The following is a 22,198-nucleotide window of genomic DNA, read 5'->3' on the forward strand; positions in this document are numbered from 1 at the left end:
CAAGGCTTCTCGACTACTATACACATCCACTTTGAGCTGACCATGGTCAAGTCTCTCCTCCTAGCCTCCCTCAATCTTTCCTGGGTATGAAGAAATCAAAATGTAAGAAGGTGGTGTCGTGGATTTGGGGAACCCATGAGTTTAAAAGGCACATTTCTCCACTTCCTAGACCTTCATTTTGTCACTGGGAGAACTTTCTAGGGAACCATACTTAGCCCTGGAAAACTCAAAGGAGCCAGAATGGATCCAAGGGGAGGAAGCAGAAACTGAGAGCTGTGGGTTTACTTGAGGCTCTGGAGCAACTCCAGATAGGGACTAGCTTTCTTTAAAGATAGCCCAATCCAGTTCTCTAGAGAGCAAGCTATGCAGCCAGGCTGGGGGCAAAAACTGACTTGGAAAGGGAACTTGAGCTTTTGGCTTAAGTGTAGTGTGTCTCCTGAGAAGACAGACGGTCAGATTGGACACAGAATAGCAGCACAGTTCAACACAGACAACCATTCCTTCTGGGCCTTAACTGGTCAAAAATTCTGATTTTTCTCAATTACTCCATGGGTCTTGTTAGAACAAACAAACTTGGACTGAAGTAGATAGAGTTTTCCCATCATTTTATTTTATCATTTCTAAGAGTGGATCTATGTTGCCCTGGCTAGCCTTGAACCCAAGATCCCCATATGTCAGGCCTCCTGAGTAAGTGATATCATAGGTGTGTGCCAACATGCTTGTCTTTCTATTTTATGTGATTCTCTACTTCATATTTATTGTTTTGAGAGAAGGGTTCTCATATTTTTCAAAGTGGCCTTGAACTCAAAATCATCCTTTTTGGGCCTTTCTAGTGGGCATTACAGGGGTGTGACAGTGAACCTGGATTATTAATAATTTTTTTTCTTTACTGGTAACTGTAATTGAACCCATGGCCTTGTACATACTAAACAAACAGCCTGTCACTAAACTATATCCCAATCTTTCAGTTCAGTTTTTCAGTCTTTCCTCCCTCCCTCCCTCCCTCCCTCCCTCCCTCCCTCCCTCCCTCCCTCCCTGCCTCCCTCCCTCTCTCTGTTTGTTTTTAAAGTCTTGAGAATCCCAGGCTTGTCTTGAAATAGTTACGTAAGGGAAATGACCTTAAACTTCTAATCCTCCTGCTACCAGTTCCCAGGCGTGCCATGCTGAAGTTATGTAGTTCTGCTGAGCGAGCCTAGGCCTTCTACAGGTTAGGCAAGCACTCTACCAACTGAGCCACATCCCTGGCTTCTGTCCGTTTTTAAACTGTTTCACTCTTGTGTCCTTTTTCCAATGGTAAAATAGAAGTTTCATAAATTCTGTTCTTGCACAACACACAAATCAGCACCGCATAAAAAAATTGGGACGCATTGCTGGAGCTCTCTTGCTGGGGCCAGTTTGGTTAATATCACACAATGGCCCAGAGAGTTTTATCAGTTTTCCTATCATTCAGTTGCTGCTAGGCTGAGTCTGGAGCTCAGTGGCACAGCACTCGTTTGGGGCTTGTGGGACTCAGGTTCTATCCTCGGTGCCATAAAACTGCTTCATGATTTGGCTTTGCCTTTAAGCTATTCTCCCCCTCCCCGAGACAGGGTTTCTCTGTGTAACAATCCTGGCTGTCCTGGAACTAGCTCTGTAGACCAGATTGGCCTCAAACTCACAGAGATCTGCCTGACTCTGCCTCTTGAGTGCTGGGATTAAAGGTGTGCGCTACTACCGCCAGGTTTAAGCTATTCTTTTTTACATTATTGTTTTATTACTTCAAAAAAATATCAATCCAAATTCTCACTCCCCTCCTCCCACTCCCTCCACACACCCTCCCATCCTTCCCTAAGCTATTATTTTTTTTAAAAAAATCATTTTTATATCTATTTAGCTAGTGCATGTGTGTGTGCGTGCGTGCATGTGTACTTGCGTGCGTGCGTGCGTGTGTTTTCCATGTACATTCCAGGGACTGAACTCAGGTCATCATACTCGGCAGCAAAGTGCCTTTACCCCCTCAGCTCATCTCCTCAGCTCCCTTTAAGATCTTCTTGGTAAACCACTCAATGAAAATTTAAAAAGCTTAAACGTAAAAAAATTTAAAAAGATAAAAAAATTCATCAAACATATTAGCCATTGGATGATAAGGTAACAAAAAGTCTTGCCTTCTTCCATGGCAGCACTAGTGATGAAACAGCAGGTAGGTGATCTGCTTGACTCAACCACGATACAGGAATGTTTTATTTACAAGGAAGCTAGATAGATAATTGGAAAATGCTTAAACCCTTAGCTGAGGGACTACTGACTACTAGAGGAGAAAGATGCCTTTTTCTTTGGATGTGTGATCCCTGGTATGTTCCCCATGCCTCAGGGAATGGCCCCACACCTCTACACATCCAGGCAGCACTCATTCCACTCAGTGGGTTCGAGAAAACAAGGGGTCCAGGTTTGCAGGTGGAAGGGAAACATGCCAGGGGAGGTCCAGGAGAAGTTAGAAAAGGGGCGGGGCGTACGGGATGGATAGGGTCAAACTACACTGGATTCATCTACGGACTTATTAAAGAGTAAAAGTGATGTTCAAAAGATTCTCTTTGGTAAATACAAAAGCAAGGATGGCTGGAAAGGGAGAAAGAAAAATGCTTCAAAAATACGTTGTTAAATATAAGCCAACCTTTCCAGTGCTTTTGTTTTGTATTTAAAAGACACTCAATTTATAGCCAGTGTTTCAGAACATATTAGTCATGACAATCTGTTCACACCTGCCTCGTTGCCATATATGCAAGTGTTTGCTGCTGGGGCGCAGTCTTGGTACCATGAAGAAATGTTTTCATTTGTATTGCTGTGGATTGAATTAAGGACCTCGCTCACGCTAGGCAAGTGAACTACCACGGAGCCACATACCCAGTTCTTTAAAGGGTCTTGTCATCAAAATATGTTACCGCCAATAGGAGGACAGGGTACATGCCTCTTTTCTGGGGCTACTGAAAGCAGCCGGTCACTGCTCTCTCTTTTTGATATTTCTGTGGGAATGGGAATGGAAACCAGGGCCTTCTGTATGCTAGGCAAGTGTTCTGCCTGAGCTGTATCTCCAATCCTTTCTTATGGTATTTATTTATATATTATTTACTTATTTAGGAAACAAGATCTCATGGAATTGTTCAGGTTGGCCTCGAACTCACTCTGTAACCCATGCAGGCCTTGGCCTTACAACCATTCTGCCCCGCCCTCCAATGCAGCTGGGATTACAGGCCTGCACAACTAAGGCCAGTTTTTAATTCTTGCGACAAGGTCTACATTCCCTAGGTCGGTGATGAACTTGCAATCCCCTTGCCTCAGGTTCCCCTGTAACTGGGACTGCGCTCCTGTATCACCAGGCCCATTCGAGCCCATTAATTATTTTTCTAGGAGAGAATACACTTTGACACAGAGACAACAGGAAACTTTTGTTTAATGAACAAACAATTTTCACACAGACTGGCTGCATCACATTGCGATTACAACAGATGAGCTGAAACTATGTGCGGATTTAGAAGAAGGGAACGCCTAAAACGAAACCAGGCATATAGAGGTAGTTGAATAGCGTCGGTGGGGAGGGAGCGTTATCTTAATTTCCCTTCAACTCTGTGCAAAAGTCAAATGGTTGCTTAACAAACAAGTGGAAACCAAATACACACACACACACACACACTTGCCACTGTTTAAGCGGCCTCATGTTTTAATCCCGGCATCACAGAGAACTGCATACAATAATGAGACTCGTTTATCTAACATCGGCCGATGGTGGCACGCTGAGCTATTGGCTCTTCTTTGTATCTCCCGGGTTGTCTTCATCACTTGAACAACGGATGAATGTCAGCGGACTTTTCAAATAATGCACAAGGTACAGTGTTGCAGTGTAAACTTCTGTTAATCACATTTGTGGCTGCGAACAGTTTTTAAATGCTACAAGGTCGTGAAGCCAAAGCTTGAAAGAGACACCAGGAACAGCGGTTCCAGGCAGTTCTCTCCGGAGGTTAACTTAACATGCTTGGGCACACCCACTTCTAAGTGAAAAGTTCTTTGTTTCACCTGTGGATGAGTAAAGTCCAGAGCATCGAGTAGTTAAGCAGTGGAGTGGGCGGCTTCTACCATTCTAAAAGGAACTGGATGTATACACTGTGCATGGCTCCTTTCCCTTCCTGCTCTCTGTACACGAGAAATGCCAGAAAGCAAAGCCCATGCCCTGGTTGCTTTTCAGAGCTGTCTTCCATCCAGAATCAAAATCTCATTCCTTAGGCCCTAGAATGGGCTTCCCGCCTGCTCACGTCTACTTTAATGAGTAGAAATGGACACACAGTCAACAAGTTTGCAACCCAAGGAATGAATCGACAGTTCAAATTCACAAGGCGGAAATGGAGTTGGCACAGGAAATGCAGGCCCCGCTGGGTTGCAGTCCATCAACAAGACATGACCTGTTGGCTGTAAGAGACCTCTGGGTGCAGTGACCCAGGCATGGGAGTTCTGAGGCTTTTGTGGCTAGTCACAGGGGATTCTCTGAACCCAGGTCAGCTCCACAGGCAGAGATGGCAGCGTCACATGTGCCATGACTCAACTCTGCTATTGAGGCAGCATTGAACTTGAAGCAGCTGACCTTCAGGAAGGCAAGCTTTTGGAATAGTTCTATGTCCCCAAAAGTGAGGAGCAAACACCATTTTCTTCAAATTATCTACGGAAAAGTAGTTTCTTCATTTTTCACTTTCTACATTTTGCTGGTTTTTAGCTAGCAGCAGTGGTACGGTACAAAGCAGAAAGGCATAAGGTCTGCTTGCTACCTAGTGTATGTGTGTGCATACGCACACACAAACACACACACACACAGAGACATACACATGTACATACACACAAAGTAAATAGTTTATGGGGAAAGGACTGGGTCGGCCACACTAGAAAGGAGGACTAACCCAAGAAAGTGGCACTGTCTACAAGGGGGGAATCTTGTCCTTCCAGCCGAGACTTAGAAGCAGAACCAATCTGCAAGCGCTAAAGATGGTCAAGTTCAACTGATTATCCCTCTCACGCACATCGCCAAGAAAGTTAAAGCCTACGCTGCTGCTTCCCGCCATCACTGAAACAAAAGCTGACTGGAGAATTAACCCAACATGGATTCAGGCTGCTCAGAGGAACATGCTATGCAGCCCAGCCAAGATTTCCATGTGCTCAGATAGGCTACCCTCTTACCAATGGGTACCTCAACTTAGCTTCCATTAAGGAGCCAAACTTCCTCTTTCCCTTAGACTAACAAGAGATGTGTTGAGCACTTCTCATTTTGAGCTCGTAAGGTAGTTTGTGATTTGACTGCCATGTCTATTGAATAAAACGTGTAACAAACTGTTCAAAACATTGAAAGATCTGCCATGTGATAGGCAAAGAATCAAGCTTGGCCACTCATTGAATGAACATGCTACATAGGCATATTCTTTAAAATTGCTGAGCCTGTTTCCTTCTCCATATATGTTGCTTAACAACGCTGTCTAAAGGTTATTCCATGTATTCAGGTGAATGATATCACTCAGTTTAGTACCTGGTACATGGTAGGTTCTCAACACACTATTGTAGAGCCTGTTATTTGGGAGAGCATAATGAAATACAATTAGCTATGTGCAAAACCTATAGATGGTGAAATCTATTTATAGCTAAAATTCTCAACACATTTTGAAGAATGGGGAAGGATGGTGTGGTCATGCTCATAGAGCTAAAACTTAAGGTTTCCATTCTATCATGAATTGTAGATTCCCCCAAATACAGGATTGCTTTTTCGGCCTTATTAAGATGGGAGCTATTTTCTTGACATAGAAATTAGTCCCTACCGCTAATACTCTTTTGTTCTCCAGTCCTTTCGTTTTATCTACGTTTCTTCTATTTCTACAGTACTGGAGCTAGAACCCAGTGACCCATGCAGGTAAGGCAAACACAAGCGACTGAGCCATATCCCCAGCCTGGCTTTCCTAGTTTCACCCCCAGTAGGAGTTACTTGCAAACCATCAAGCTGTGATCCAAGAATCAGTGGTTTGAACTTTCCCCACTGAGGTTAACGTGGCTGTAAATGAGAACAGCCAGTAAAGGCAGGGCTTCACGTAACTGTAGACTACTGATGACAGTGTCTGACATGGCTGGTGACAGAGTTTGTCTCTCTCATCATCAAGGCACTGTGCTAAGTAATTTCTGACATGTCGAATTTAATGTTCCTAAGAAACCTAAATGCTATTAACTTCACCACCATTCCATCTTTTAATACAAAATACAGAATACTATCCAAATCTGCATGCTATCCTCACAAAGGGGCTGTGATAATCTTCTCTGTGCCATTCCAATTTTAGTATCTGTGCGGCTGAAGTGAGCGCCAGTACCATTTCGTATGAGGAAACTGGGGCTCAGTGCCAGTTAAATTAATGCCAAAGTACCACGTGTAATACGTGGAGAGGCTTTTGATCTTTTTCTCTGCTGTGTTTGCACTGCAGGACAGAAAACAATCATACTAGGACTTCGCCATGGCCATATAGTTGGGTGTCAGGCGGGAGGGTAAAGCATCTTCATTTCCCGCTCTCAGAACCCTCTAGACTTAACTCTGCATTTTCATTCCATACATTTGCATTCTCCACTCGCCCAGATTATTCCAAACATCAAAGCTGAGCTGATGACGCTCTGACAGTACAGCCTAGATAAGCAAGTGCAGATGATGACTCATGTACCTTCTGCTTACATGAGTCTCTTTGACAGCATCTGGAGACCACCTCTCTCACACACTCAAAAACCCCACTGGTGGTTACAGAGGAACCCAGACTGATCATTGAGTCTCTCTCTCTCTGTGTCCTGCTAACAGAATGGAGGGGCTACACGTGAATAACACACCATAGCTGTCCAAAATCACCTGGGAGTAGTTTGCACAAGAAAGAAATGTGACAATTTCTTTTTCCTGGCTCTAATTTTCTTCTCTGCTTTTAAAACACGTCCACACTGTTTTTCAGCTTTCTCTAACACTAAAGGACTCAAACTAGCAGTAATCAAGCTAAACAATGCTATCCTACCCTTTCCCCTTCTTTTCTCCCCATGAAAATCTTTTTCCCACTGAAATCTTTGGTCCATTGTTACCAAGAGGGAAGGCAGTGTTTACATAAAATCGTAGATTCATTCTCTGTTCTTTTATAGAGATTTAAAAGTGGGCTCTAACCTATCTGATTTCTTTACCATTTGAAGATGGAATAGCCCCTCGAGTATTCCAGCAGGTGCTGGTACGGGTCTTGATGCCATTCGCTCTGAAACACCCGGTAAATATCAATCTTATCCTTAACCGAACTGGGGAGAAATTAATACACTTGTCATCAGATTGCCTGAAACAAATACCTCTAAAAGGTTGTAATAAAAGACACTTCTAATTTATCTCTCTGTTTCTGAATAATCCTTTCAGTCTTGTTCTGCATGACACCCACAAAATGTACCCTTTCACTTCACTCTTACACACGCCACAACTTAAGCCAAATCAAGTATTTTCTATCACTTAAACCGAAAGAGTGGAATCTGTGAAGAGAAACCACCTCAGAATCCTTCTGAAATTCTTTGAAACTTAGTCCACTAGAATAGACAAGAACTAGGATTACTTCAGCAAAACGTAAAGAAAGAACATGGCACATGTTTAGTACTGTTAATCCCCTACATACAGTCAACCACTTCAATAAATAAAGCAATGGACTTCTCAGTAACGTAAACTTAAATAGTTACAAACGTACATGTAGAAAAAGGATACAGTAGTGCAAAAAATAAATTATTAAAACAGAAAGAAGTATGAACATTATTTTACACAATGCTCTATAAAACCTGAACCATTTGAAATGAGACCTCAAGTCAGTGAAAGAACACAGTGACGCCTGCATCCGCTTCCCATTCCAACCACACAGTCACTCAGCTACGACAGACATGGCCTGTCCTACGTTTAGAAAAACTGACGCTAAACAGCGACTTTTACTGGCCTCTTCCACACCTCTGGCTGTTAGTGTCAAAAAGCATCTCAAGACAGAAAGTCAAACATGTCACATCCTTTCGGTCTTCCTACTCAACTTCTGTGTGGTCAAAACGCAGAGCAACATCTCTCAAGGATACTCTCTTCTGTTAACGTGTTATTACAACTAGATATCTGATATGAGAACATCACCCCAGGGCAGTGGAGAGGGTGGAAATGCCTCCTCCCCAGTCTGCTCCCCCTAATTTTGGTTTCTGGCTATGAAGGCCAGGATTCGCCGAATACCATTCAGTCTATCCTTTAGGGACTTCATTGCTAGGAAGGGGAGCTGAGCTCTGCTTTCCAGGGGAAGAACCGCTAGTGTCCACCAGCACCAGGCTGGACCGTTCGGATTAACCTGCAACAAAGAAACACAGTTCATTGATCCTACTACCGTGCAGTCCACAAACACAAATCCTCACGCATAAAGTAAACACCCCACATGGACCCACTTAGGTGTGTGGCCGAGACTGCTGAGAGCTTCCATCACTTCATTTGCTCCTTGTTCATTTCAGCTGAGCCCACAGCCACATGGTGGCAGCGGCTAGGGGACACTATTGTTTCCTGGTCTCCCTTGTGGCTAGGTGAGGCCATAGACAAAACTGTGGCTAAAGAGAAGTGGTAAGTTCTGGGTCGTGCTCTGGGAAAAGAGCATGCGGGCTCTGACTACCTTTGTCTCCATATTTCTTTCCTTTTTCATTTTCTTTTTTTAAAGTTTTGTTATTTTATGTGTATGGGGTCTTGTCTGCATGTATGTCTGTGCACCACAGAGGCTGGAAGAGGGCACCTGATTCCCTTGGGCTGGTGGCTGTGAGCCCCTGTGTGGGTACTAGGAATTAAACCTGGGCCATCAAGAACAGCCCATGCTCTTAACGTCTGAGGCATCTCTCCAGCCTCTCCCCCTTTCTCTAGCAAGATTGAAGACATGGTGATGGCCAGTCTTCTTCAGTCAAGAAAAAACTCTGTAGAGATGGCACAGCCCTGTGATGGAAGAGGCTGGGTCCTGGATGCTCTCTTGAAATAGAACTGTCTTAGTCCTCCAAGACTGGGGCCTTCTCTCTCATTGGAACTGCAGTCTCTTTTAGTACTTGTTAAACCAAGCAAACCAGGATCTTACCACATACTCTGTGCTTCCTAAGCAGCGTGGTTTTACAAGCTCTGGAGTACCAACTATTTTCTCTCTTTCATTCAGAAGACCCTTTGGACTTATCCATTTAGAATTCAGGCCTTTAATCCTAGGACTCTTTGGGCTTGGCATGATGGCTTAACACCCATCATTTTCTTACTTTGGTGGACGGCTGTAGTCTAAATATACCATGTCACAAACAGAACCGTAGCTACCTTCTCCCTTGAAACCAAGAGCTATGATTTCCAGTTTCAAAGAATAGCAAGCAAACATTTCAATTAGAAAATACATTCCTGTTAACCTTCGGGGTTTCCTCCCTTACCAATCCTTCACCGACATTCTCTTTGTCATCAGCTTCCTGAGCGCACATCCTAGACATTTATTACTAAGCCTCAAATGAATTTTCTTCCCACAACTTTCAGAACGAGTCAGCTTCGGCTCATAGAGAAGCGCTTGCTGGTCTCGCTCCCTCCATATGAGGTTATTTGACTCCAAATGCTGTGTGGGTTTCTCCCTGAATGTCCCTGAAGGCTTGGTTTTTCTGTACCTCTAGCTTCATTGGGACACCCCCATCTGTCTCTCCTCTGTCTCTGTCTGTGTGTGTGTGTGTGTGTGTGTGTGTGTACCTCACTGTAGTCTGCAATCTATTTTCTGTTACAATCACTTTTGGATACCAGATTGCTATTCTGAGCTTTCTTTCCCAGGATCACCAGGCGGAGACTTAAGCTGATGTTAATACCATTGCTGTTTCTAAGAAACCTCCCACCGAGGTGCGAAATTCTTATTCGTGGAATTGCTTGGGGTTGCAGGATTAGATACAGCAAACTGGATGAGTTTTTGCTGCCGCCGCTACCACCAAGGCAACGTGATAACAAAACTAATAAGAAAGGAAATGATTCGGACTTGCCATGTCATTATGGCCTTATGAATCACACCGAGGCACCTGTGCTTTCTCCTGTGGAAGATGTGCTTAGCACTGTTATTCTGTATCTTTTGCCTGACTGGCAGAGAATGTTCCCCAGCAGGTGAAGAGGAACATTAAGCTCGAACATGACCTTGTTCCGAGTTACGCTGACCTCTTAAATCACCATAGCCAAGAGCTGGGTCACCAGAAAGCACTTGCTGCCCTTGCTCTCTTTAGAACATGCGAGGGATGCCGTTATACAGAGGGAGAAGAGCCACTCTGTGAGCTGCAGGAAGCAAGCCAGTTCAGCCCATTAGGGAGCAGACATGTGTTTTGAGGTCTCAGAATGAAGGAAGAGGAGGAACGTCAGACTCTTAATGATCCCCTCTGATTTTAGAGAAAAGTTGAGAAAGGGGAAAGAGATTTACCCAAAGCCACACTGTCAGAAAGGTAGGCAGAAAAGTCAGAGTATGTATATATATTCAGATTTTTCTATGGCGATAGAATCAGGAAGCATACGTTAGAAAAGAAATCAGAGAGGTTCCAGGAGTGATTCCGTGGGGGCAGCCAGCTTAGCATATAGGGAAAGGCAGCATTAAGAGAATAGTTCAGCTTAGGCCGTCTCTTCTCCAAACTGGAAGTCCCCACAAACACTGCCTGATTGAAACAAGGCAGGCAAATTGTGGGGAAACGGAATTCTCCCCACATTCCTAGTGAACTCTAGATCTGCAGCCTGAGCTTGTAGAGACCCGGGCCTCAAGGAAGAAGAGCAATCCAGTAGAACCTAAGGAACTATGTCCTGGGGCCAGCTTTCTCAGGACCTGCTCAAGCTAGGAACAATGGCAAGGGTCTAGACTCGCAGGGTTACATATCGATGGACCAGCTATGAAGGATTCTGCAGCTGGACTCTTGCAGCATAGGTGATCCTACCTCCTAGCTCTTGCAGGACTAGAAAAGGGGACATGAAGCCAGCTAGAGGCGCAACCTTAGTTTTCATCTCTCTTACTCCCTGGCTGTTACATGTGTCCCTGTCACCTAACATTACCATGGCGGTGGGTCTGGACTCCCATCGAAGGTTCTCCTGTCGGTAGTGTGGCTGCTCCCTTCCTCTCACCTCACCTATGTCTCAATATTTGTCTTAGTTCCAAGTTCCTACTACTTACCTTTATAAAGCCAATTCTGACTCAGGATCCTTTTGGTCCTACCTGTCATGCTCACTACCTAGCCACACAAGACTATATTGGATGCTAACTCCACACCCATCTAGTTACAAAGCCTGGAATGTCCCACCTGGTAGGGCAACCTGTTCTGAACAGATATTCGTGTATACCTGGGGATCTTCATCTTTCTCTGGCATCGGACCAAAATGATTTAGTATCCGATTCTTGAGCGATGTTTTGAGCGAATGAAACCACGAGGAAGCTTGCTCATACACACAGTTATGCAGTCCCATGAGTTCGGCACGGTCTTCTCCCTGAACCTGCAAACATCAAAATGCAAGTGAGGCAGTCTCTGCCTTCCCCACCCACCTCACAGTTGCTTTCGGACACCCGACCCTCTTTTGAAATTTTGACCTGCCTTTCCTTTCCCCTTCTGGCTCTCTCCTCAGTCAGATGTGAAACACCCAGCAGCCAGATGCTGGATGGGGTACGAATATGGCAGAGAGAGCAGGAAAGTTTTAACTGAGAAAAATGCCCGAAACAGCAGGCAGAGAGACAGCAGCGGGAAGCTTGAGCTAGCCCAGGTGAAGGCATATGAGTAAAGTGCACTGGGCTGCTTTACGCCTCTGTCCCTTCCATCTTTATGTCCTTTTCTTCCCTACTCACTGGGAAGGGAGATACGACTGTATCTGTGCCTCAGTACATCCTCAAGGCCAAATGAATTTATCCATTCATCATGCATCAATCTACAACCTAAGTTATATAAATGAGCATGGGATTACTGACCTCTTCCTCTACCCCTTGGCTCAGGGCATATGACATTTTGCTTTTACTTTTGGGGATGCTGAATGACTCTGAGGTAGGAAGACAGTTCTTAGGCAGGTTGGACATTTTAAAAATGAATTTCTATTGGAATCTACAATAATCTCAAAAGAAATGCACTGGAAAATAAAAATCAATCTGTAGTTAAAATGCTTATGTGTACACCCCATTCTAAACCGAGCCCCCAAAAGGAGGGAAAGGGGGAGGGAGGGCTTTGGATGCAGGTGGGCAGCTATCCAGTGGCATTCATCTAGGACCAATTTGGTGAGAAATCCCAAGGCCCCAGTCCAATTCTGAGAAACCCCTTCACAATTATCTTTGTATACCAAGCTACAATAATAATTTGGCTTTTAGGTTTCTTGACCCTGGCTACCCTTACCTTTTGATCTTCAATGTATTCAATATCAGCTGTGTTGTAGCCATCCCGCTGGCCCTGATTAAGCACCTTGAAGCGCCTCTTGCCTATGCTGTCAACCACCGATCGGCCATCAGCAAAGAACTGGACATTTCTGATTTCTAACATGCAGCCGTATTCTGCAAAGCTGGTTATTGAGAATCAAGTCAAGAGAGTGGATTGTTGATGAGCTCTGCTGTCCTTGGCCTAGACCACCATGCCTAGCACCCTGGACTGTTTGCTAGAGGACTTCTTTGCCCTGATCTACAACTGCAGCTATATGTCAGACAGCACCTGTGAGGAGAAAAGATCTGAACAGAATGGTAAGCTGACTCTCATTTGTTGATTGCATACTATGTGCAGTGCTTTGGTTTCAATGTTTGTCCCTCTCAAAAGTTTGTGTTGAAATTGAATTGCCATTTTAACACTATTAAGAGGAGGCAGGACCTTTAAGAAGTGATCAGGCCTTGAAGGCATGGCCCATATGCGTGGATTAATTACTGCAAGAGTGTGTTCATTAGCAAGAGGGGGGTTGGACTTCCCTTCTCTCCCTTCCTCCTTGTCTTTCTACCAAGCTCTTATCACATCCTGGACATGAGAGCATATAATGATAGTCCTAGCCACAAAAGAGGCTGTTGGCAGGTGAACCACAAATTTGAGGCTGGCTTAGGCAACTTAGTCCTACCTGGTCTTAAATGAAATAAAATAGGCTTAGGATATAGTTCAATGGTAGAATACCTTCTGTGGTAGTTTGAATGCAATGATGGCCCTCCTAAGCTCATATGGAATGGCACTATTGGGAGGTGTGGCTTTGTTGGAGTAGGTATGGCCTTGTTGGAGGAAGTGTGGCAATGTGGAGGTGGACTTTGAGGTCTCCTATACTGAGGATATTACCCAGTGTCTGAGTCTATTTCCTGTTGCCTTCTGACCAAGATGTCTGCCTGTTTGCTGTCATGCCCCTTCATGACCATAATGGACTGAACCTCTGAACTGTACGCGAGCCACCCCCATTGAATGTTTTCCTTTATAGGAGTTGCCATGGTCATGGTGTCTCTGCACAGCAACAGAAACCCTAACTAAGACACCTACCTAGGCTCTGGATTCATAACAAAAAAAGATTACTGTTATCAGATGCTGGCACATTGGTTGTAGGCATCACAGCCTTGATAACTGTAGGCATAAATGTCTATTGCCTGTGGTGGCTCACACCTGGAATCCTAATGCTGGGGAGGCTGAAGCAGGATTGCCATGAGTTTGAGGCAAGTCTGGGCTATACAGTGAGTTCCAGGTCACCTTAGGTTACAGTATGAAACCCTGGCTCAAAAAAAAAAAACCCTATTGCTTATAAATTACTTACTATACAACATTATATTACAGTATCCCCAATGGACTTATTTGGATAGGAACCTTGTTTAATGCTTGGGGCCCATCAGCTCTCCCAATAAGCAAGACTAGCTAGGTAGGCATACCATCATGCCCACTTAACACACAAAGAAAGTGGAGACAGAAAGGCTAAATGATTTGCCCAACATCAAAGGTAACTCCAAGGCCATCACTCAAATATTAAAGTGGGTGGCTTAGCTGTAGGGCTAACACTTTGTACACGACAATTTTGTTTGTGTGTTTCTGGGTTTCGCTTGTATTTGAGACAGGCTCTCGCGTATTGTGGACTTCGCATGTAGTCAAGGGTGACCTTAAACTTTGTTTTATCTTGTCTCCAACTCACTACTATTAGATTGTGAGTGTGCAGCACTCCAGCTTTATGTAATGTGGAGGATAGATTCCCAGGCTTTGTGACGGACAGGCAAGCTGAGCTACAGCCCTAGCCTACAAGACAAGTTTTGCATTGTATGGAACCTGCTTAATGAAAGATTACCTCCAGGGTTACTCAAAACAGAAAGTAGGTATCAGAGGGAACGTGATCCTCACAGATGTTTGGGTGTTCTGAGCTGGCTAACCTCACAAAATTGGTTGAACCCACCGCAAGAAGCCCTCCGAAATAAAAGAGAAATCCCTTTATACCTAACTTCCCTGTTCCCTAGGTCTCCTCACTTACCCTTTGACAGGATCTCCAAGGCACATGCCAAACTGTTTCGTGCCTGTCTCAATACATCTCCGAATCATCAGGCGATAACAAGGCTCAAAGATATGCAGGGGACAAGGGACAGTGGGATAGGCCATGGTGCAAACAAAAATAGGCACATTCTTATTTAAGCTGTTGGGAAGAGAAGATGAGATGGATCTTAAACCAATGGAGCAGGGAACCAACAGGTTGGTCAATGTCACAGTATGTTTCCTTGGAGTAACACAAGGAGTCATCAAAGTTTAATGGTGGATAGAGAAACATTGAAGTGCACTTGATTCTGTAAGGCAAGTTCCATGATCCAAGTCTGAAAGCCTAAACTGGTATTGCACACATTCTAAGTTTGTTGATCAAATCTCTATTACCATGATACTGTATTATAATACTAATACAGTAATACAGTATACTAACACATAATATAATACTAAGATAATACATAATAATGTATTATAATACTAATACCATAATACTATGCTGCTCCTACCTTTCTTTCCTCCCTCTCTCTCATTTGGACCACTTCATGCATTGTGTTTGAGGCATGAGGAAGAGCACTGACGTTATAAATGCACCTAGCTTTCCAGATGGCCAGTACTGCAAAGTCCTTACATGCGTCTCAAGTTTGCCAAGTCTCTCAGAGACCATTGAGAGCAGACCCGGCTAGGAGGAGTAGCCAGCAAGAGACCGCCAAGACCAATGTAGCCCAGTGATGCTCAAATGCTCATGGACATAAGAATAATTGGGGACCCTTAAGTCTAGATGACTGGGCCAATACACCTTCAGAGATACTGATGCATTCCCTCTGGAATTGCGATGCAGGAATCTGCCTTTCAATAAATACCCTTGAAAATTCAGGCACATGGCTCTATGGGGAATCCCCAACTGGGCCAGCTCTTCATAGATCCTGGTTCCCTGAAGCATCCAGTAAAACCGGTGCAGGGACACTACATCTAAAGGGGCCAAGAAATGTAAGACCATCTGTATAAATCCTGAAAGGGGTTCAGTCTGAGATGCCTTTAAACACAAAGCCCCTCAGTATGTACCACTATTTATTAGGACAACTTTGTGTGATAGTTGAGAAAAAGGACTCAGAAAGGTTAAAACAACCATTCTCAACCTGTGGGTCACGACCCCTTTGGGGGTCAAATAGCCCTTTCACAGTGGTTGCATATCAGATACTCTGCATAGCAGGTATTTGCATTATGATTTATAACAGCAGCAAATTTGCAGTTATGAAGTAGCAATGAAAATATTTTTATGGTTGGGGCTCCCCATGTCATGAGGAACTGTATTAGAAGGTCACAGCGTTAGGAAGGTTGAGAACCACTGGGTTAAAGACTAAGTGAAGGATCAGGAACGAGATAAAACTGTACAGAGCAGTTTCAATATAAAAAAAAATTTTAGTCTCTGAGAAAAACATGTGAAGTGAAGGCACATCCAGACAAATGGGACGCACAGTTTGAAAGTGATCTCTTCCCAGAGGGCATAAAAACAGCCGTGATTTTTCCCTCAGGAAGCTGTTTACCATCAGAACGCTGTGAGAACTCTTAGGGAGGGCCGGGAGGAGGGCAACAGCCAGAGGTGCAGGACTTAGCTGGTATTTCCTGCTTTTTTGCTAAGTGCATGGCACTCAGAGCCCTGGAAGATCCAATTATGTGTCCATTCCGAGCCTTCCCCTCTCATACTGTGTGGCAGAGGAAATACACAGCGAGTATAGACACTATTGCCTTTTATTAAGTGCTTGCTGTGCAGCAACTCATTCGGGTCTTCAGAATAAGTCCACAATACAAGAGCTATCAGCTTCAAGTAACTGGCAAGGGAACTGAACGACCACGAAACACACTCCCTGCTAGAACTGGGCCTTAACCCTAGGTGTGGCTTCACACCACTGTTTACCCAGCCATCACCCACTTAAGGACTTGAAGGCATCTCCCAGTTGTCTCATGAGGTCTGCTGATTAAGCTGCCCATTAACTCAGTCCAGCCCATAGCACGCAGTTCCTAGTGCTGAGATGCATCAGGTGCCTCTGTGCTTTGCCGCTGAGCTTCTTAGGAGACATACTGGTAAATGTTTAACAACTGCTTCTGAGAGGGATGGGGCGGGGGCAATTTGTAATATTTGTTGACTTCCACGATGCAAATATTCTCCCCATGGCCATGTCAAGCTAGCAACGACACAGTATCATTGAACCAGAAACTGCTAGGAAATGTGTCAGTTTTTGTGAGCGGAAGCACGTGAAACGGAAGCCAGAAACATGCATGAACATACTTAGAAAGTTCTTCCATTTCCTCTTCATGAAGGCGCTTTCGTTCCCTGAGTTCTTCTGGCAGGAATTTAGCTATTAGTTCTTCCATTATTATGTTCTTGCTATACTTTCTTGATGGAAAGCACTAGAATTGGATCAAGGTAATGAGATATTATACGGTCCACACGAAAAAAAAACCCACAGACAATCATGTGTAGCCCAGATGTAGTCTGATGGAGCCCAGATGTAATCAAATCGTGCATGTGTTGTAATTTGGACCCATAATTTGGAAGCTAATCCAGCCACAATATATGTATCTTTTGGATGTTAGAGTTTTGATTTTCCTAAAAAAATATTCAATTGAACATTTATAATTAAAAATGTTTTAACAAAAAAAATGTTGCATTAAGCTTTTGAAAAATCTCACAGATGCCATAAAGCTTTGGATTTGAGAGGTTCATGTCTGAACTAAAGAGGGTGGACCATACTTTCTTTTCACTGTATTTTTGTGTTTACGAACTCTATCTTGGAGGTGCTGAAACACAAAGGGTCCAGAGAACCAGACGGCTGTGTTCACGTACCTTTTGTTGCCCCGCCCACCTCCACTCCAATCGAATGCCTGACTCCTAGATATTGCCAAGTCTCCATGTCTTAACTTTAGTTAAAATAGAAACCACACATACACTAATGGCCAAATACAGGTGGTTGTCTTATTGCCAGGTTATGTCACCATCTTAGGTATCACTGAAACTCAGAATCAGACTTAGGTTAGAATGTCACCAGCTTGCTCTTCCCAAACATCCCTACCATATGCATACCCAGAGATCTAAGTGCAGTATGTATTTAATAATATGGCCCAAACATTGAATGGTAAGATATCTTCTAATAAAACAGTAAAACCTTAGAGGAGAACTTATTACTTCCACTTTCCTAAAGCAATACAATCTATTTGTAATTGTATTCTAAATACTTATCCTTACACTCACAGGGAAGTGTGGCTCTCACCCCTCACCGAAGAAGCTTATTTTTGTAGCAGACAAAGACTAGTACAGAAAGTCACAACTGGTCAAAATGTAGAAAACAATCCATTGTGGGCTGCTCATCCCCAATTGAACAACTACAACACAATCCCTGTATGTAAGGCTCAGGACATCACAGAAGAGGGGACAGAAAGGCAGTAAGAGCCAGAGGACCAGGATGTGTGCTTCCTTCTCTATATGCCTGGAAAGTTGTACCCATAAAATCTGAACAATAATACAATTCTCTAAACAAGGCTTGAGCAAATGACATCACCAGAAAACCTATTATTTGTGTAATGAGGAAATCCCATGAAGCTACTCCTAGATGAGGAGTTCCAGGCAACTAAAGGCAGCTGGGAAGGGAAGGATCTGTCTTCCCCAGGGAGAAGGCCCCTAATTGGTCATTTAATATCAGTGATCAGCCCCAAGAGCACATGCGTATGAGCAACACTAACTAGACTCGGAAAGTCGTAGTTATATATGTATATGCACACATATATTAAACACTGTTAAAGAATATGAGGTCACAAAATTGAGAGGGAGTGGGGGGACGAAACAAAGGCAGGATTGGATGGAAGGAGAGAGAAAAAAGGGAGTAAATACAGCACTCGTGAAATTCTCAAATAATAATAAATAAAAAATTAATATCTGCAGAGAATTGATTGCTGTGGGACTCAGGAGAGGGAGCTCCTGAGTACCGAATTGCTGGCTTCAGGCAATTAATTTTGTTTCTTCCCCAGGAGTCTCTACTCAACAACTAACATGGTTGGAATATGTATCAATCTGTTAAATGGTGTAAGTATGACCCTGGATGAATACAGAGCTAGATGAGAATATCTTCTAGCCTCTGAGTCTGAGATCCCACGGCTTCTGCCTTCTGGATGCCTTATCAGGCACGGCCATTGCATGGCAACAGGAAAAAACCCATAATGTCCAGTCCCAGGTTTTAGGGGAAAGCGGTCCCTCAAGAGGTAGGCAGTCTACGTGGGAAAGTGATCCCTCTGCTGATGCTAAAACAAAACTCCAGGAAGCGGACACCCTAAAATGGTAACAGCGCTTTTCTCTAGAGGCTGAGCATATGGTAGATGTTTCTCCTTCTGCTGGTGTGAACTTCGTGGTGTTAACTAACACAGCATGGATATCTTATTTAAATAGAAGAACCATGAGAATCTTATCTACAATCAGGTTGTGAATCCCACGTCTTTATCTAAGTGAAGCTATTCCATTAGCGGTTTCCCATTCTCCTTCTCAAGGCTACCCTGGACGATGGCTTCGCTCTAGCTCCTTTTTGTCAATGTCAGAGGTAAGAGAGGCTCAGCATGCACTTCTGTGGGCCTATAAGAACCTATAAATAGGGGGGCTGGGAGAGATGGCTCAGTGGTTAAGAGCATTGCCTGCTCTTCCAAAGGTCCTGAGTTCAATTCCCAGCAACCACATGGTGGCTCACAACCATTTGTAATAGGGTCTGGTACCTTCTTCTGGCTTGCAGACATATACACAGACAGAATATTATATACTAAATAAATAAATAAATAAAATTTGTTAAAAAAGAACCTATAAATAGTCACTTTTCTTCATGAGACAAGGTCTATCCTGGGTGACTCAGGTAGACATTGAACTCACAATGCCACTGTCTTAGTTTCCCAAACCCTGGAACTACCAGCCTGCACTGCCATTCTCTAGAGATAACCCAGCTCCTGCGGCCTCTTTTCAGGGATGATAAGGGGAAAACAACAGTAATACTGTTTGTAAGCTGAGATCCTCGAGTCTCTGAAGGAAGGGAAGCAATATACATCTCTTTCTTTTGCTATAGGAAAGCCCATAAGGCCCACATGAAGATATACGCTTGCATTGTTAATTTTGATGACTCTCAAGTCCTCGAAGCTTGACAAGTATCTGCTGATAAGAGCGGTGGCTCCCGAGGAGTTGTTGAAAGACCACGTTGACATCTGAGATGGTTCTCTGAGCAGGTGGTGGCTGGGGCCTACAGCAGCTGACCTCTTTAAGCATAAGTAAACATCACTGTATGCCGAAGTCAGAGCTATCTAGTTCAAGGATAGTGGAAGCAAAATTCACTCAAGATTATTGTTTATGCAGTGCCACAAAGGGACCAGAACCAAGATTTGTGTTTATCGTCTAGTTCATGTTTTTGCTTCTAACACAAATGAACTTCATTACTGAGAGTTATTGAAAAGCTAGATGTTGCCTCATTTTCCTGAAGGACTTTGTGGAGAGAGGAAGGATGTTTAGGAGACAGCAGAAATAAACAGATGGTAAGCGGGGGGGGGGGATGGGGGGAGATATTTTGACCAAGCATAGTACAGTGGCTTAGGACCCAGTTGAGCACTGAGTTAGTACAAAATAAGCTAACACAACCGAGGAAGAAAGAGCGGTTTACCTGGAATAGAGAGTCTTTGCACAGTGGACACTTCGCGTTATGATCTAGGCATCTCTCAAGACACTTCAAGCAAAAGGTATGCCCACAAGGTGTTGTGACTGGCTCATAGAATAATCTGAAATTCAGAAAATGAAATAGAAGAAATTTTAATGAGATTTCAAAAAAAAGATAGGGGCATTCATGGATAAGTGTTCACAGAACTCTTCATCCAAACCTGAGGGAGGGCACTCTGTGTGTCTCATCACCAGCATTTTCCTTTTCATTCCTGAACTATATGTAGAAAGATGCAGAGCTTCATATTTAGGGCATAACCAAATCATTTTGTAACATTAGTTCTACCCTTTTCCTGTCTGGTCTAAGAAAAATTCAGATTAGTGCTCAGAGTGTCTGAACAGACTCCATTATTAAGAAAGTATCTGGCCAACCTGTTTACCTGAGTATACAGTAAGCACACAGATACGCACGGAGAGATAGCCACATACATACACACACATAGACCCTGTATACCATATTACTATGGGAAAAAACACAATTTGTTTGCTAACCTTTAATCTTTCCTTCATTTAAGTGACATTTGGTCCTGAAGGCTCTTACAACTGTAACAAACATGTGCCTGCCTCTTGTGTGGATAGACAATTTTCCTAGCAGTAGTAAGTAATATGCTAACACATTTACTCCTATCAATAGACGTGTAAAACATGTGCATATATCTACTTACATTCTTACAAATAAAAGTATGTTTATATGTACCATATTCCTAATAGATCTTATTGCTTTCAGAAGGGAGGATTTTTTTGTTTGTTTGTTTGTTTTTGTTTTTTTTTTTTGTTTTTTGAGACAGGGTTTCTCTGTAGCTTTGGAGCCTGTCCTAGAACTAGCTCTTATAGACCAGGTGGGCCTTGAACTCACAGAGATCTGCCTGCCTCTGTTTCCCGAGTGCTGGGATTAAAGGCCTGCACCACCAATACCCGGCAGGAGGATGTTTTTAAATCAATCTGGGGAAACTGGGGACCCTTAATAAAAAGTATTCTACACATTCAGAGATGCATAGATTTACTTTGTGTAAAGAGAGTTTCACCTGAAGCAGGACCAAGAGTTAGGGGACAGCTGGTGGTGACTATTAAGTGGGGCTCAGCCGGACGATGGTGGCACACACCTTTAATCCCAGCACTCAGAAGGCAGAGGAAGGTGGATCTCTGTGAGTTCGAGGCCAGCCTGGTCTATAGAACAAGTTCCAGGATAGCTAGAGCTGTTACACAGAGAAACCCTGTCTCAAAAAAAAATAATAATAAAATAAATAAAAAAAAAGAAGAAGAGGAGGAGGAGGAGCAAGTGGCTTTTACATTGAGCAAGATGAGACAAATCTTGGCCAGCTTCTTTTGACTTCCCAAGAGTGTTCAATTTAGAGCAAGAGGTTGTGAGCCTCATGGTATATGGTATCACATATATTTAATTAGAGGTCAATAGAAGAGGTCAATGATTTGAGAAGGAGGAAGGAGACACAGGAGGAGTTGGAGGGGGAAAGGGAGAGCTGAAAATAATGTAAATACAGGACTCAGATATGATAGTCTCAATCAATTAGAAAAGAACTGTAAACATTTGGTGCACCTCAATACATCCCAATGAGTTATTTTATTGGTTGATTTGTTTGAGGAAAAACTTGGCAAGCAGTTTTCTAAATGCAATAAGGAAATACAAAGGGCTGAGAGCCAAGACACATCTGAAGAATAAGGATGTGGGAGGACTTGCTTTACCAAGCATCAGAATTTATTATAAAGCTATGATGGTTAAAACAGTATGTACCAGCACAAGAAAAAATAGATCCATGGTACAGAATAGAAAGCTCAGGAATAGAACCAGGCATGGATTCTTGACTTATGACAAATGTGACATTTTCAAACAGGGCCACGGGAGGGTTTGAAAGCACAAACAATCTCTATAAAGGCTAGAGCGGCTATCTGGACAGAGACATGAAAGTGGGCCATCTTTTATACCACACACAAAAATCAATTCCAGGTGATGTGAAAAAAATAAATCTG

General features: G+C 43.5%; 1 protein-coding gene and 1 non-coding gene across 2 annotated transcripts in view; both read right to left on the minus strand.

Moving 5' to 3' along the window:
• Positions 1 to 3,420: 3,420 nt before the first annotated feature.
• Positions 3,421 to 22,198, minus strand: part of Lonrf3 (LON peptidase N-terminal domain and ring finger 3) — a 38,952-nt gene continuing 20,174 nt past the window's right edge. Inside the window, exons 7-12 of the mRNA XM_057759423.1 lie at positions 20,160 to 20,274; positions 16,766 to 16,887; positions 14,474 to 14,632; positions 12,403 to 12,565; positions 11,372 to 11,521; positions 3,421 to 8,369 (exon numbers count right to left, since the gene is read on the minus strand). Coding sequence (XP_057615406.1) covers positions 8,214 to 8,369; positions 11,372 to 11,521; positions 12,403 to 12,565; positions 14,474 to 14,632; positions 16,766 to 16,887; positions 20,160 to 20,274 — 865 coding nt within the window. The 3' untranslated portion in view covers positions 3,421 to 8,213. The remainder of the gene's footprint in view (positions 8,370 to 11,371; positions 11,522 to 12,402; positions 12,566 to 14,473; positions 14,633 to 16,765; positions 16,888 to 20,159; positions 20,275 to 22,198) is intronic.
• LOC130868705 (U6 spliceosomal RNA) lies at positions 6,253 to 6,359 on the minus strand. The gene has a single exon (XR_009056532.1). It is a non-coding gene; the product is annotated as a U6 spliceosomal RNA (small nuclear RNA).

The sequence above is a fragment of the Chionomys nivalis genome, chromosome X (assembly GCF_950005125.1).
Source record: "Chionomys nivalis chromosome X, mChiNiv1.1, whole genome shotgun sequence".
NCBI lineage: Eukaryota > Metazoa > Chordata > Mammalia > Rodentia > Cricetidae > Chionomys > Chionomys nivalis.